Raw genomic sequence first — 17,075 nt, forward strand, 5'->3', positions numbered from 1 at the left:
GAGTATAAGTTATTGAGGGGGAACATTCCCTATACTCCTTCCTAAAGAGCACCAGGAGGGGAATATCTGTTTCTTGAACCAGACCTGGGAAGTAGAATCCAACCTCTTCCCTGCCCTCCAAACCACCCCCCCCCAAAACAAAAAACAAAAAACAAAAAAAAAAAAAAAAACCCCGGGCAAAAAGGTTAAAAAAAAAAAAAAAACCCCCCCAAAAAAACCCAAATACCCCCCCCCCCCCCCCCAAAAAAAAACAAAAAACACAAAACAAAACAAAAAAACTAAGAAGTCCCAGATTACTTGCCAGGTTGGCACCAGGGAGCAGCCTCAAAAATTTTGAGCCTAGAATTAGTCTGTTACAGAGTCATCACAAGCATGCCTTGCTTTTTAAACCAAAAAAAAAAAATTAGAAACAGTAAACAAAAATAAAAAACTAGTACTGATCAGTTTTCTGACAATACATAATTACTCAAAATTAACTAGCATTTAAACCAAGTTGGGAGAGAAACTGGGGGCCCCAATAGGCCATGTCTCACACTACAGTGTGGGGGTGGGTGCAGGGCATTTGTCATTATTGCAAAAACGAATTTTAATTTCTCTTTAGTTTGATTTAACATTGCTTTTAGTATGATGCCGACACCAGCTTTGCAGAGGGGGCTCTGGAGGGACGCTCATAGCAGCACACACCTGCGGCTCTTCTTCGGTTCTGGAGGCTCCAGGGCAGCCAGTATCGCCTCGTCAAATACATTCTTGAGGCCTTTCTGAAAAGGGGGAGAGAGAGAAGAGGGGCAGTCCGATTCAGTACAGTAATGAGACAAAATGAAGGCAAACACCCCAGAATGGTAAACAAGGTACAAGAACAGGGAACAACCACCCAGGATTTCAACTCCATTATCTCCTTCCATCAAGCTTGGTCCCAGGTATGTATTACAAAGGCTAGGTAGTTCTGTGGCAGGGTAGCCAAGATATTCATGACAGAGACACTGGGCTTTTGAGGATGCTTTCTGCAAACCAATGTATGGCACAGGAAGCAAACAAGCACATGTGTAACTTGCTCAATTCAAGGCAAGTTTGTGATATACTACAACTTGGCACACACAGAGATACAGTGCAGTAGCTGCCTTCAAATGAAGCAGCAGGACATGGACCCAAGTGAGGGTTCTGGGCATCCAGAATATGATGCAGGGGCATCCCTGCTACACGTGAGATGCAAGCACAGATGAAGTAGACTTCAGTAAGCCCAAGTTAGCCAAGGGTCACTCACTGAGAGCCCTCGTCCCACCCACTAAAAGTAGCTGGGGCGACACCAGAAGCAGTGAATGTGGTGGCACAAAATCAGATGTAAGGAAAGCAAGAAAGATGGGTACCTTGTCCACAGGTCAATCTAAAGCCAGTCAGTGCAACAGGAATAAAGCTTCATCAGGCATTCATACAAACAACTGCAATTCTTTTAATTTCAAAATTTTAAGGTAGCTACAATTATGTTTTTCCCCATAATGACAAATCAGAAGAAGCATGAAAATCAAGGCAGCAGAGCTTTACATGTCAACATTAACAAACCTTTTAAATGTTCAAAATGGAGTTGGGGTTTTAAAAGTTATTGTAACAAATGCATTTGTAAAGCAGTAGCAGATACATCAACTTGTCCTCCTCCCTCCCCACCCCCCAAGCCTAACAAACAACTCTACTACAGCACAGACAGCCAAAGCACTAGCAACAGAAAGGGTTGATGCACAAGAAAAAAACCAGGAAGAATCCGTCACATTACAGCACCTACTAGCAGGTCACCTCTTCCCGTGTAAGTTTGTCATGCAAGTACAATTAATAACAGCTTCACAAGTATAAAATGAGATGTGTGCATGATTCCATCCACTGCCCAGTGGGGGGTATTCTTTTATTTTCTCCTAGAGGGCATTTTTTAATGCTAGACCTGAGCCCCCTTTTATTCCAATTACCAAAACCATAAAGCTCCAAGCATTGGGCAACCCAAGGGGCAGACAGAGTTCATCCAGTCCAAATCTGCCTCCTGATAACAATGTTTTGTGTTTTACTAAGATAGAGATAGATATATAATGCAGTTTTAACCAGAAAACTAATACAGAGGTTGCTCTAAGGTGGTAAGTAAAAAGACGCAGAGGCTTTCAAACAGGATTGTTTTATTCCTTTGTGTTGTTTTTTTGTTTTTGTTTTTTAAAACGGAGATTCTACAGTGGTGGGACAGGAAGCAGCAGCAAAGAGGGGAAGGAGAAAACAGTTTAGAATATACAGCACTTCCTTTTGGGTTGAGTTTCCGGAGGCTCGAGGGCAGCTAGGATAGCCTCATCAAACACATTCTTCAGACCTCTCTACAAGACAGAGGGGAGGAAAGAGAACAGCAGCTAGGTTAGAGGATTACAAAGAGACTAGCAGATACAAACAGCACCCAAGGATAAAAAAGGGCTGAATGCACATAAAAAAGTAGGTGAGTATAGGATTTAAAAAGAGATTTGAAAGAAAATACATACTACACCTGGAAATATACAAGAATTAAAAAGGGGAGAAGACAGGATATCAAGACAAGGCTTTTGGCCCTCTGTTCCCCACCTCTTTATACATGTGGGAATGGAGTCTCAAAACGAGTGACTTGCTCATTGTTAAATACTTCAGAGTAGCAGAGTCAGAAGCAGAATTAAGATTCTTTGGAGGGTTACTACAATGATCTGCTACAACACCACGCTGTCAACACAGTAAAGGGCAAGAATCCAATTGTAATGGAAACAGTGTGGACATGCCAAATCCTGAAGTATTTTAGATAGATACATCTGTTCTTTTCAGCAAATGAATGAAAATTAAAGGGTGGGCAGAAATCCAGGTGTTTGAACACAAGGGCTTATGGATAATTAAGTATTTGGAATATCCCTGCAAATTCAGTTTGCTTGTTTGGAAGAAACCTCATGAATGTCCAAAAAAATAGTTTAAATGGTAATTAAAATTTCTGACTTATGTGAATTCAGCCTCTGAAAAACTGAAGAACACAAAGCAATAGACTGATATGGGCATGCTGTTTCAAAATGTTAACAATATACCCATTGTGATTGAAACCAGATTTCTGAATAAGCTCATCTTTCCCAATACAAATTCTCAGCAATTTCGAATGAGTTTTAATTGCTTAGCAGAAGCCTAGAGAAGAAAGCTCTGAAATACCATTGGCTTCAGTTATTCAGTAATACTAAAACACGTCATCATCACCCAAGTTATAGGAAAACAAAGAAAGATACAAGAAGGAGTTAACACTATAAAAGCAAGCGGGTCCAACGTGCTTGTGATATATGCACAAGTGTATCAGAGCACGAAACATGGAATGGAGAAACAGAATCGTCTCTTGGATCCACAGATACAGAGAGGAATTTACGTTACAGCCAGGCACTCTGAATGTAGCATTGGGTCCTAAAAGCCTGACAATGACTATACACTCACTCAGGTCTCCTCTACAGAGAGTGAATTTAAAGGGAACCCACAAAAGTTTCTCATTACCTTTAGCTCACAACCACTTTTATCTGTCACAAGAGTATCTCGAAAGCCATGAAGCTCCTGGAAGAGCCAAAGCCTCCCAAAACTCCCCCACAGCATGCCAGGAGTTGCCTGCTGCACTACCACCACACTCAGGGACCAGGACAATGACACATAGAAATTCATGTGTCACTAAAGCTTTACAGCAGGATTGGATAAATACGTCACTTCCAATTCTCCTTAATTGACATACATGTTAAAGCATACAAAACATAAGAAAATACTAAAGTCCAAGAAAAACTCACATGTTCTCTATCACTTAGGAATAAGAGCATTTTAGCCCATGCTAATACAACACAGGCTCCTTGAGTACAAAGGTCATGTCATTACTATGTGGCAGGAAGCCTTAGAGTGAAGGCTTTATGGAGACACTGTACAAGAGATCCTTGTTCTTCAGTTAATGGTCGTACTAGATGGCTGAGGTCACTTTGAATACTGAGATACTAGAATGCTGTAACACCTCGAACAAGTGCTCAATAAAAATTTAGATGAATTATACAGAAAAGAATAATGAATATTAAGGAGAAACGGAAGCAATACACCTACCAAAAAGGAGGGAGAAGAGGATACACACCAATGGAGGGATGAGAAAGATGACAATTTAAGAGTTGCTATTAGAATATCAACGAAAGGGCAATTTTTAAAAGTAAGTATTAGAGACTGAACAGCAACATTTAAAAAACTTACAGAATTTCAGAGTTAGAAGGGACAACAGCAGCCATCTAGTTCAACTCACACCCCAAACAAAGAAATCTCTACTACATTATACCTGACAAGGGGTCATCCAGTCTTTTCTTAAATTCTTCCAAATAAAGAGGGACCCACTACCAGAGACAGCTCACTTTGGACAGTTCTATTTATTAGGAAGTTTTTCCTGGCCTCAAGCTTAAATTTGCCTTTCATGCTCCTGGTTCTTGCCCTCTAGATCCAAATAGAACAAGTCTAATCACCTTTCTACATAACAATCTTTCAAGTATTTTTAAAAACAGCTATCATACCCATCCATGTCCCCCACCCAACAAAAACCTTTTCAAAGTCTTTTCCGAGATAAACGTGCCAAGTTCCTTCAACCAATTTTCATGACATGCAATCAAGGTCTTTCAGCATCCTAGTTGCTCTTCTCTTGACACTCTAGTTCAACTCCTTCCTAACCTGTAGATCTCAGAACTAAACCAATATTCCAAATGTGGTCTGACCAGGGCAAAGTACAGCCAAGACTATCACTTCCTTACTCCCAGAAAATCAGTACCTCTTAACAGTCCAAGATGACATTAACTTTTTCTTTTCTTTTCTTCTTTTTGGGGGGTGGGGGTGGCAGGGAGGTAGGGGAGGAACAGCATGCTGCCATATCACACCACTGATTTACATTGAGCTTGTAGTCTGATAAAATATTCAGATTTTTCAAACCAAATATTTTAACCCAAGCACAAGGCTTTATGTTTATTACTATTAAATTTTATCTTACTCATTTCAGTTAAATGCCTAAATATAGGCAATTTTCCTATGAAGTATATAAATTCAGCATTTTCCCATAAAATGCCCAATGTAGCTAAAGTTAATGAACTATCAAATCATGGAAAAAGCCAAAATAAAATATGTACTACAACTCAACCACACACATACGGCAAAAAGGGATTATATAGCAGCTACACCGTAACAAATCAACATTAAAAAACCATCTTTGAAATAATTGAGAAAAATGGCCTTAAAGTATATTTACAAGTACACAATAACCACTGCCCTCCAAAATAATCAAAAGACAACATCTGGATTCACAGATAAAGGCAAACCATGAAGTTAAAAGAAACAAAATCTTCAGCTCACCATGCATGAATGGTTTAGCATCTAACCCAAGGACTCAGTGAGATGTCTACACTAGTTGCTTTCTCACATCATGTTTCCCATATCCCAAAAAGACTGTTGGAAAAAAAATCTAGATTAAAATAATGGAGCTACAACACTTCAGTTAAAACTCCTTACTATCAGACCACCAATAAATGCCTCAGAGTGCAGACACATACACATCCCAGTACCTCCACAACCAGCATCCACTTACCAAGTAGAATCAGCACAAAACCATGACAAAGGAAAGAAAGGGGACACAAAGGACCTGAAAGGCTTAACTTTGGGAAACTTGGAAACTGGGGAGACAAGTAAACAAAAATATTAAGACAATCTAGACCTAGCTATGGAAGCAATATCCAAAAGAGTCTTGCTTGAGAAAACAAAGTTCTCAGTTATTTTGACTAAGTTCTCTACTCCACTAGCCATCAAAATAGTTATTCTCCACATGTTAACACTAACAGAGTCAAAATAGATTTTGAAAAAATGCTAGGCCCAGGAGAACAGAACTGAAAAACTTCAATTTAACTTTACTCTATACTTTGTCAGCCAAAATAACTGAACATTTTGACTTTTCTAAAAGGTAAACATTCATTGTCTATTGGCATTGAATATCATGAGTACCACATGAGAGAAAACAGTTAAATTTTCTATAAATAACAAGATAAGGAATACACTTAAAAGCTATAAATTTCACCCCCAAAAAGGTTTTCATATAACTGTCACTTACTATTCTGATGAGTCTTCTCATGTTCTTCCTGGGAAGCTATTTGGGACACAGTCGATCAACTAATAGTAGAAATAGCCCTGATATGCTAAGATAATCTAAAAGTACCATCACTGTTGTCAACTGCAATACAGTGCATGGTCTCCAAATAAGGCCTCACCTGTGTGAGCGCAGAACACTCCACATATTTGACAGCCTTCAGGTCTCGGGCCAGCTTTTCCGCAGTCTCTGGAGTGATGGGCTTCTGTTTGTTCTTGGCAAGTTTCTCAATAGTAGAAGGGTCATCTCTGAGATCAATTTGGGTCCCAACAAGCAAGAAAGGAGTCTTTGGACAGTGGTGAGTAATCTCTGGTACCCACTAAAGGCATGAAACATACAAATAGCAGTTAATTTTGAGGCTTCCAAAATGGTTCACAAAGCAAGGAAACCTAGAAAATGATGTAGAAATATTTGACCAACACACCTTTTCTTTCACATTTTCAAATGAGGATGGGGATACCACTGAAAAACAGACAAGAAACACATCTGTCTGTGGATAACTGAGGGGTCGTAATCTGTCGTAATCTTCCTGTCCTAGAAGGAAAAAGGAAAATTATCATTAATTTTCTAGATCATTTCATGGCATGAAAATTATACACATGTATGAGTATACACACAAACCAGCTTTCATCATAGTACCTATAAACTTAATCGGGACATTTTGGCTATATTAAAAGCAATCTGCCTCATAGTAAATTGATGGCATTATCACATGGGATTTCTATGACTGACTTAAAACCACTTTGTTTCCCTCCCAACTATACTCCTTAGAATTATTCAGTCATGTCCCTAGAAACCTCATCTTCCAAGACAACAGCCTTGGTATTAATATTTCATCAGTACCCTCTGATTGAAGTGTGATCAGATCCTCCAAAACTTCCATTTATTTAAGAAGGTCCCTCCTTTATCTCCTCTCCCCTTCAGCTTCCTCTGCCTGTTGTCTTCCCCCATTAAATTGTAAGCTTGGGAGTAGGAACTCTTTCTTTTTCATATTTATGTTTCCAGTGCTTAGCACAGTCCCTGGAGGATGACATGTTTTTAATAAATGTTTACTGACTGACTGCCTGGCTAATGATAATAATAATAATAATAATAATAATAATACAGGCAATTATTTTAAACTGTCACATACTTCCAGGACTAACACCTGAAAATGACTCAAGCCAGGAAACCAAACTAGCTACAAGTAGTTGAAGATCAAATCAAAACTTTAATAAAAACAACATTAACAAATCTCCACATTAGTATGTAAGAGAGTAGCCAATGACTAGTGTTAGGAATATCCACACTAAGATACTTGGCAAGAATTATTTAGGTTGAAAATTTTCTTTTCATCCTTGCCTGAGGACAGCTATCAAGACTCAGCAGACAAACGGAAGCAGCCTCAGGGCAACATCATGTCGTGTTGATGTAAAATGAAAGAAGCCACTGCTATTACAAATTTAAAAACCAGAGCCACCATTTAGAGTTGATATTTTTATAGCACTTTACATAAAACTAAAACCTTCACAACTGCTTTGTGAGGTGGATATTATCCTCATTTTAAAGGTGAAAAAAACAGATTCAGAGAAATTTAAGTGACTTGCCTAAAGTCAGAGCTGGTTAGCAGAGCTTGAATCCAAACTCATATCTGATCCCCAAATCTCCCATTATCGTAATGGAACAGCTGCCATAACCTACTTATGCAGTCATTCAGCCTCACACTAAGGGTTAGGCATTAGGATTGTGTTTCAAAGACTTTCTAATATAAAGAATTAGAAAGTTTTGGACTTTGTTACATCCTTCTCCAATAAATCAAGGAACCAGACTTATGATAAGCATATTATAAGCAAATCTGAATTCTTTGTTAAAAATTTACATTTGCAGTAAGGACCTTAGGGTTTACAAAGCACTTTCTCTACAACTACCCTGTGAGGCAAGCAATAAAAATATATATAGATGAGGAAACTGGATGAGAGATTAAATACTGACATATAGTTACCAACTAGCAAATCACAGAGCAAGGGTTCCGATACAATTCTCCTGACAAAACTGAGCATTCTTTCTAGATCAGTTTCCTTCTGAGAAAAATGAGGCTGGCATAGCATGGGAGCAATCAAACACAGGTAGGGATGGGATACAAGTGTTCAGAAAAGAAAATATCCCTAGGGATTTGAAATCAATATTGATATCTGTTCCATTTGAACCTGTTATTTTACTGGTAAATAACAAAGTGAGCAAAGTCCCTAGGTACCAGTGCAGAGATCAGTCTATTCACCTGTAAGTCTTTGATATTAGAGAATTTCCCCAGAAAATGCTAAATAGATTTCCTTAGAAGCAAAATGGGTAGATGAGGAAGTTAAGTTTTAACATTCAGACTGCACGAATTCGGATTTAGTGATTTTTTTAGGATGATGAATAGGAAGAATAAAAGATGTTACTTCTGTTGTTTGTCCTTCCATCGTTTCAGTCATGTCTGACACTTCATGATGCCATTAGGGGTTTTCTTGGCAGTGGCACTGGAGTGGTCTGCCATTTCCTTCTCCAGCTCATTTTACAGATGAGTAAACTGAGGCAAATAAGGTTAAATGACTTGCCGAGGGTCAAACAGCTAGTCAGTGTCTAACACTGGATCTGAACTCAGGTCTTCCTGACTCTTGTCTCAGTGCTCCATCCACTGTGCCACCTAGGGATGTTACTACTGAAAGGACATTACTACTGAAATTCTATTTTTTTTTAGGTGACCTATCCGACCACCTTCTTTCTCCTTTGAAACCTTTGGCACACTCCATAACAATCACAAGCTATTAACCACACGACAAGATGCTCCAAAACAGAGAAATGTGTATCAAAACAACCCTGAGATTTTATTTCACACCCTCCCATTGAATTGGGAAAGTTAACAAAAGATGGGAAGGGTCAATGTTGGAGGGATTACAGGAAGACAGGTACACTAGGGCTGGTGGAGCTGGGAATCAATATGTTTTGGAAAGCAACTGGGACTGAGCAAATTGAACTGCTAAAATAACTATACCCTTTGCCCCAGAGATTCTACTACTAGGTGTATACCCAAAGGAGGTCACTGATAAGAATAAAGTCTGCAAATACTCCAGAATACTTACTGCGATATTTTTGGGGATAGCCAACAAATGGAAACAAAGTAGATATCCACTGATTGAGAAATGGCTATACACTGTGGTTGGTATATGTTGAATACTACTGGACTTTAAGAAACAATAAATGTGACTGAATACAAACAAGCATAGAAAGAGCTACACAAACTAATGTAGAGGGAAGTAAGCACTACACTATAATAATGCGAATGGAAAAGAGGTGTAAAAAAAATTCAAAAGGGAGTACTGCAAAATCATAAAGAATAAGCATAACCTCGAAGAAGAAATATGGGGCAGCTAGGTGGCACAGTGCATAGAGCACTGGCTGGAGTCAGGAGAACCTGAGTTCAAATCCAGCCTCAGACACATGATACTCACTAGCTATGTGACCCTGGGCAAGTCACTTAACCCTGACCGCCTCACCAAAAAAAAAAAAAAAATAAGAGAGAGAGAGAGAGAGAGAGATATGAGAGAATAACCCACACCATTCTCTAGCAGAGGCAGAAGATCCACAGATGCAGCACACATCGCATACATTTTCAATGTATTGATCAGTTATGCCGATTATCTTTTCCCCTCTTCATTTCAAAAAAAAAAAAAAAACTTTGGCTCTCTGGGAGGAACAAGGGAAAGGAGAAGAATACTGAGGGAAATTATGGTGATGTATAAAAAGCGAAGACATCAAAAAAACTCATTTTTAAAAAAGATGCTATGGTCAATCTTCTGGCAATGAGCTTCTCTTCAGAAAACAGGAATGCACCAGTCCAATACCAGTCTCATACTCAAAACCTTCTAGCCTAGATTAAGACATCCTAAGAACTTAAGATGGCAAACCCAGATATACATTATATAATCTGCAATTCATTGCAGTTTCTATATCCCCTTCAACTGTACAGATCACAATCCACCCATGTACAAGTTGTCTTGTACAACTCTTGTCCGTGTCTTCTATAAGCTCACTGCAGGGGGTGAAGGGGAAGATAGTGATGGGCTCATGGTTAGTGCATAAGCAACCTTGGCTTTCTTGTGACATCTCAAGGAAGCCAAAAGGGCATGAGCTCTTGCCCTTGTGACCAGCCTACCTTAGTTTTTCAAGTATACTTTTCTTTTAACATCTCTTACTTTTTTGTACCATTCTTTAATTTTTTTATATGTTGCAGCCTACTCTACCTACCATTCACTACTCTAATAACCTCGAAGTGATTCTCTTTTTTTTTTAACTTACCAAACATTGTAATGGTTCTATGACTGGCAGCCATAAAACACAGCAAAATGTTGGTATTAATACAATGAGCATTTGATTTTGAGAGAGATTTGGGGGTATTAAGGGATCTATGCAATTTCTCGAAGGCAATATAAATCTGGCTTCCTCCTCCTGTTTGGGCCCAACTTGTTATACGATTGAACTGGATATCCTGTGTGTGTGTGTGTGTGTGTATACACACACACACACACACACTTATGGATGAGTTTGGAAAATACCTTCATTAAAGTATTTTAAAATGGCACCTTGCAAACAAATCTTTAGCAAATGAAGATGTCCAAAGGCAACATAATACCAAATTCTATTTATTTCTGTCAGTTTCCTGACCCATCTGTGATCATTTTGAGTAGTATTCCCCTAATAAACCAAAATGTTACTATGATGTTTCATTGCAGCATTAAAATGACTCCAGGCCCTGAAAGAATAAGTGCTGACCTGTTCTTATCCAAGCTAGAACAACTAAGAGCAGCCTAAGTTTAGACAAGTTCAGAGGGTTTAGTCACCTCGGGATTATGAACTGGGAATGAACCCATTCTCACAATAAAATTTGAGGATTTTTTGGTATGGTAAAGGTACATGTGCAAATATATGTGTGTATAAAATCATAATTTAAGTGTATGAATGTGTACATATATAAAAATCATAATTTAAGGAAATGCTAAATTTTAGTTCAAATTTATTAAAAATGTAAAATGTTAATTATTTTTCCATTCAAATTCACAGACCTTTAATCTATCCACAAACCCTAGGAGGTCCATGGACACCAGCTCAAAAAGCCCTAACAATAGGGGGGGATCACTGACACAGATGAAATCATAGATATTTTAAGTAATAAAGTAAACCAACCAGTTCAAGAGTCATCAGTAGGGGAGCAAGTCAGGTTTCTAGTTCCTTTGATACTCTTAGTGGTCTCTTCCAGTCTCCATGCCTCCTAGATTTCACTGTGCAAAGATTTCACCAACTGTTCTCCCATCTGTATCCACTCCATTGTAAAAACTCTATTTCCCTAGATCAACATCCCCATCTACATTACAGGATTTGTTTGAAGAAAGTATTCATAAACAAGCAAAGCACTATAGAAAAATTAGTAGTTATTCTCATGTTCTATGATTGTGACTATCAGAACTCAAGCATACTAATCTGAGCCAAAGCATTCTACAAAACAAATATGAAATACTAGTAATACGTACATCCACAGAAAAAGACACGCCAAACATGTTCTCACCTGCAGTATCAAACAGTCCAAGAGTATATGGTTCTCCACCAATCATAACCGTGACTGCATAGTTGTCAAATACCTTAGAAAAACACACAAAAAGTTAGGGAAAGGGGAGCTCACAGGCCCAAAAAAAGGGTTTCTTTCCTGACTCTTATCCCATTGCCTGTCATTTTTCTTCTTCAGTCATAATTCCCAACTAAAATTCTATCTTCTCCAAATTTTATGAAATAAACCAGCAGGAGAGATTTTAAAGGACTTATTTTCAAAAAGCAGCAAACAATAGATGAAGCAATAAAAAAATGGAGACTACTCCAGACTCCTACCCAGGGTAGAAACCTTCAGGTTTATAAGACAGAAAACTCAGTCTTGGTTACACTTGCTTGTTTTATTTAAATGTCCATTAAGTTTCTAAAAGACTATTTCTTTACTATATATTTCCTTTCAATTAAAAAAAAATTTCCTATTATGGTGGCCATCTTTTTAGCATTTCAGGGCATAACTGACCACAAAAATGTTCCGTTTCTGTAAAAAAAAAAGTAACAAACCCAACAAACAAATTTTAAATGCACTTTGAGAAATCATGCCCGTAAGTCTACAGAAGAAAAAGGTAACTTAGCAGGGAGCTGGCAAGTAAAAACAAATGTTTCAGAATCCAGCAGGATAAAGATAAATCATGCCATCATTACTGCTCTATATATTCTCACTCCTGGACCTTTTTTTTCTGCTTTATGTGTTGAATTCATGAATTAAATGGGTTTTGCTTAAATGACTGAGATTATATGAAAAAAAAAAAGACAGGAGAACTGATAGTAGAGAGATAGCAAGGACAAAACTGTAAAAGCTCAGTTACGCACCCACCTCGAAACAATGACATCTTAATTTAAATGGCATGCCAAGTACATGAAAATAGATCATAGAAAAATATTTGCTTACAGGATCACTAAATTTACAGAATTTATTCAATATGGTGGTATCATAGAAGGTACAGTAAATTTCAAGTCCAGGTAGAGAAGTCTATCTATATACATAGAGATGTAACATAGCCCTCACTCTGCCACTAACCAACAGGCTGCATGACCCTGGCCAAGTGAATTATGAATTATCCATAGAATTCTGTATAAATCTTATTTGTACATAATTATTTGCATGTTGTCTCCTCCAACAGAAGGTAAGCTTCTTGGAGGCAGAGGTTGTCCTTTTGACTTGTATTTGCATCCTCAGAGCTTAGCACAACTTTTGGCACTTACTAAGTGCTTAATAAATGCTTGCTGACTGAATCAGATTGTAAGATCCATCCAAACAGAAGGGACTGATTTCATCTTGCTTTGTAACCAGCACAGTGTGCCTTGACACTCTTCCTCTGCCGATGAATGGAAACTCACTGAAAGGGCCTCTGTGAATAAACTACTACTAAGTTTCCCCCTTTTTTGTAAGGGTAACTGCCTGGTAATATAAAATAATCCTATCTTCAACTACTTTCCCTGCTTTGGACATAATAATGTTATCTAATGAGTGAAGCCACACATACTAGGTTCCACCAGTATCAAACAGGATGGACAATCACATGTACCTATACAATCAATTCACATCACCAATCAATATAAGAGGCCAAGGATGCAAGATGCTGAGGATACAAAGACAAAAACCAAGCACATAATAATTGTATCATAAACAATTATTATTATTCTCTCACTTATGAATCCATAGCAGTTTCGGGGAATGTGCTGGAATTCCGCATTGGCTATCACAAGAAAGGGAAGTGACAGGCCAAGTTTCTAGAGGAACTGACTTAGAAATTCCTGGAAGGAAGGACTTGCCCTCCAGTTTGTCAACCTTTTGCTTAATATCTTTATTAATGTCTCACCCCTCCATCCTATTTTCATCCTTCTGGGAATTTTCACTGTAAGAACCATTCTGCATATTACCTTTTTTTGTCTCACACTGAATCAACTCCCCAAGATCACTTGCCTTTAGATAAACCAAATTAGAGTACAATCTCTCCTGGGATAATAGTTTCTCACTACCGATTAGCCTGTTCAAATGTCCAGATGGTACCTGGAGTCCTACCCAAACCAAACCTAAAATTCAGTGCCCAAAAAAAATACCCATCCTAATATTCTGGTTTCTCAAATACCTATTACCAAATCTCCCTCCTTCCCCCATCCTTACCCTCCAAAACCCACTTACCACCCCTTTAAAGTTGGAATCACACACACACACACACACACACACACAGAGTCCCGTACTAACAAGAGTGAAGGCCCCCAGTGAGGATGGAGCTCATTATAACCCCAAAAGAAGACAGCTCTAGCTCACTGTGTTTCAAGGAAAGAGAACAGTCAAGCTCCACCATGAGTGCTTGCAATAGTGCCTCTTCCAATCATTTGCTGACAACATAAATGTTATACCAAAATAAGCCACCTTTCCCTAAATATGGCACACCATCCATTAAAAATTGTCTCTCAGAAAATGTCTCCTGAGACCCCCTAACAAGTCCATCTCCCTCACCTACTATTCCATCAAATTTAAAGTATTAAAAATAATTATCCTTGAGATGTCAATCTCTAAAGACAGTATATGTCTGTAAAGAAAGCAATAGCATGAAAATTTCAAATATCCACAAAAATGAAAGGTTTTTAAGATGAATTTAGTTATCATTTAATTGATAAATGAAGGCATCAACACTTACCGTTGGTACATACTCAGATGGAAATTTGTTTGTTGTATATGAAATCAGAAGACATGTCTTACCGACGGCACCATCACCCACAACAACACACTTAATAGTCTGCATTGCTGAAGCCTTTTTGTATCCACTTTCAGTACTTCAAAACAATGTAATCTATGGAAAGAATAAAGAAAAAATATATTACTACTCTTATGTGTTCATAACAGGTTACCTTATTATTCTTTTAAAGTCATTTACTCCATATCTCTGAGAATTAAATAGGAGAAAGTACCACTACACTAGCTAGGATAAAGATCTGCTCAAAATACAGCAATCAGTATCATCCTCTACCTCACATAAGGTAGTTGGAAAAGCCCTTATGAGAACCTCTGCTCTAGCTACCTCATGTTAGTTTTTTAAAAACTCACCCAAAATTGGAGTCAACACACACAAGACTAGTATACCCCTCCCAGGCTACAAACCAAAACCCAGGTAAACTGTTTCTCCCTTCTTTCATCACCTCCTATCCACTGCTGCTGTTTGTCCTTTGTTCTCAAAGAGGACCATAATATCAGGGACACGATGCCATGACATGCAAGTGAATCGGATTTAAGTTAGGGAGGGCTGTGCAAAGTCACCAGCCTCACTTTCTACTCCAAAGACAACTGGGTCCAGTAGCAAGATACAGATCAGAACAAATGGAGATGGTTATATGCTACCTGTGTGTCCAGCAATAGAATAACTGACCCACTGCCTCTTACTTAAATGTACTAGACACCCAATTTCAATAGTGATTTTCTTTTGCCCCTAATGCACCTGATTTCTAAGTACATTTCTAATGCCAAGACATTCAAATGAATTTGGTCTCTTCTGCAATTTTCTCTCTAAGTCTGCTTCTAAAATTTCCTAACAATGAATTGCTAAGTGTACAACTATACTTTGGTAATCAGGGGATTTAAAGGGAAAGGGGACCATAAAAATAGCTATTCCAATTCCATCGTTTCATAGATAAGGAAAGTGATGCCCAACAAAGTTAAAGGACTTATCTCAAGTCAAATAAATACCAAACTTCGTGCCCCATATGTTCTTTACACCATATTGAAACTACCTTTCCATTTTACTATATAGCTTCTAGTAAAGACATTTAAAACAATTCTTCCTTAGTGTTGAAGCTAGGTTATCCCAAAAGGATTCTCTATTGCCCAAACCCTAATTTCCACCCTTTCCTCCTGGAAAATGTATCCCCAGAACGCCATCCCTCTACTTATGTTTCAATGATATTGCCATTTCATTTTAGGCTGGCCTTCTAAAAATCAACCCATGTCCTCATCAATCCATAACTCATTTCCCAAGATTCTCAAAAGAATGATAAAATTCAGGAAGTTTTCAAAAACTCACTATCAAACAGGATCTCCTCCAAAATCTGTTAAAATCAGGGCAGCTAGGTGGCACAATGGATAGAGCACCGGCCCTGAAGTCAGGAGGACCTGAGTTCAAATACGGCCTCAGACCAAACACTTGACACTTACTAGCTGTGTGACCCTGGGCAAGTCACTTAACCCCAACTGCCTTTAAAAAAAAAAAAAAGAGTACTTTGGGGCAGCTAGGTGGTGCAGGGATAGAGCTCCAGCCTTGGAGGCACGAGGACCTGAGTTCAAATCCGACCTCTGACACTTGACACTTATTAGCTGTGTGACCCTGGGCAAGTCACTTAACCCTGATTATCTAACTTGGATTTTTTTTGTGAGACAATGTTATACTCCCCAAACTACAGGGTTAGTGACATGGCCCATGGGTCAACCTCATTAGGCATTTACAATTTCCTACCTCTGATGTCACAGGCAAGGAGCTCCAGAGAAGAAGTAAGTTTACTGCAAGGAAGAAAGTCCCAGAAAATTAGAAACTTTTGAATACCCACAATTGTATTTTGGGTTCTCTAATCAAGGAACAAGAAACAAACTCAATAAGGAACTTACGAAAGTTTAAAAGTTACAACAATAATTCTATTATTCTGATGGGGCCCAAAAACTCTCACCAGGAATCTGGCTGTCTGTGAAACTGTCTGGTAGAGAATGGGTGAACATATTTTCCTAACTAATTCAAATTGGTACCACCAATTAGCCAACTAAGACGTGAGAAGAAGTCAATCTACCATCACCTCCTCTCTAGCCTTTGTGTTGCTAGCTTATTTTAAAATTTCCAAGAACTCAAAACGTTAGGTTCTTTTGTCTCTTCTTTCCATTACTCTATTAATCTTCTATCAATTGTTTACTGATAATAAAATGTATGCCAATTGTCTCATATGGTACAAGTCTCCATTCAAAGATTGTCAATCATAGGATTTAAGACCTTAGAGATCAAGTCCAAAACTCATTTCACAGATGTGAAAAATGAGGGGGAAAAAAATAAACTTCGTAACAAAAGCAACAGAATTATGAAATGAACTTATCTGACAAAATCCAATGTTCTTTCAATATCTGACCATCCCCCTCCCTCCACATCCCAAACTGTTAACATTTTGCCCTAAGTAGCAACCCACAGCAGAGACTGATCAAACTCAGCCATAATCTCTCTAATCTCTCAACATTCTTCCTAGTAATCTCATCCCAAGGGTTTATTTATCTAAGCAGCTGCCTCCCAAATGCATAAATTCAAGTCTAATCTCACCATCCTCCACC

General features: G+C 38.3%; 1 protein-coding gene across 2 annotated transcripts in view; it reads right to left on the reverse strand.

Moving 5' to 3' along the window:
- Positions 1-440: 440 nt before the first annotated feature.
- Positions 441-17,075, reverse strand: part of CDC42 (cell division cycle 42) — a 49,903-nt gene continuing 33,268 nt past the window's right edge. The window contains exons 1-6 of one of the 2 annotated variants that reach the window (XM_027841435.1): positions 16,225-16,247; positions 14,419-14,571; positions 11,736-11,808; positions 6,579-6,688; positions 6,276-6,473; positions 441-758 (exon numbers count right to left, since the gene is read on the reverse strand). In XM_027841435.1, the coding sequence (XP_027697236.1) occupies positions 669-758; positions 6,276-6,473; positions 6,579-6,688; positions 11,736-11,808; positions 14,419-14,523 (576 nt within the window). In that variant the 5' untranslated portion in view covers positions 14,524-14,571; positions 16,225-16,247 and the 3' untranslated portion in view covers positions 441-668. Of the gene's footprint in view, positions 759-6,275; positions 6,474-6,578; positions 6,689-11,735; positions 11,809-14,418; positions 14,572-16,224; positions 16,248-17,075 lie in introns of those variants that run through there. The other variant, XM_027841434.1, reaches the window with a different exon arrangement.

This window comes from Vombatus ursinus, unplaced genomic scaffold (assembly GCF_900497805.2).
Source record: "Vombatus ursinus unplaced genomic scaffold, bare-nosed wombat genome assembly UNPS02014859.1, whole genome shotgun sequence".
NCBI lineage: Eukaryota > Metazoa > Chordata > Mammalia > Diprotodontia > Vombatidae > Vombatus > Vombatus ursinus.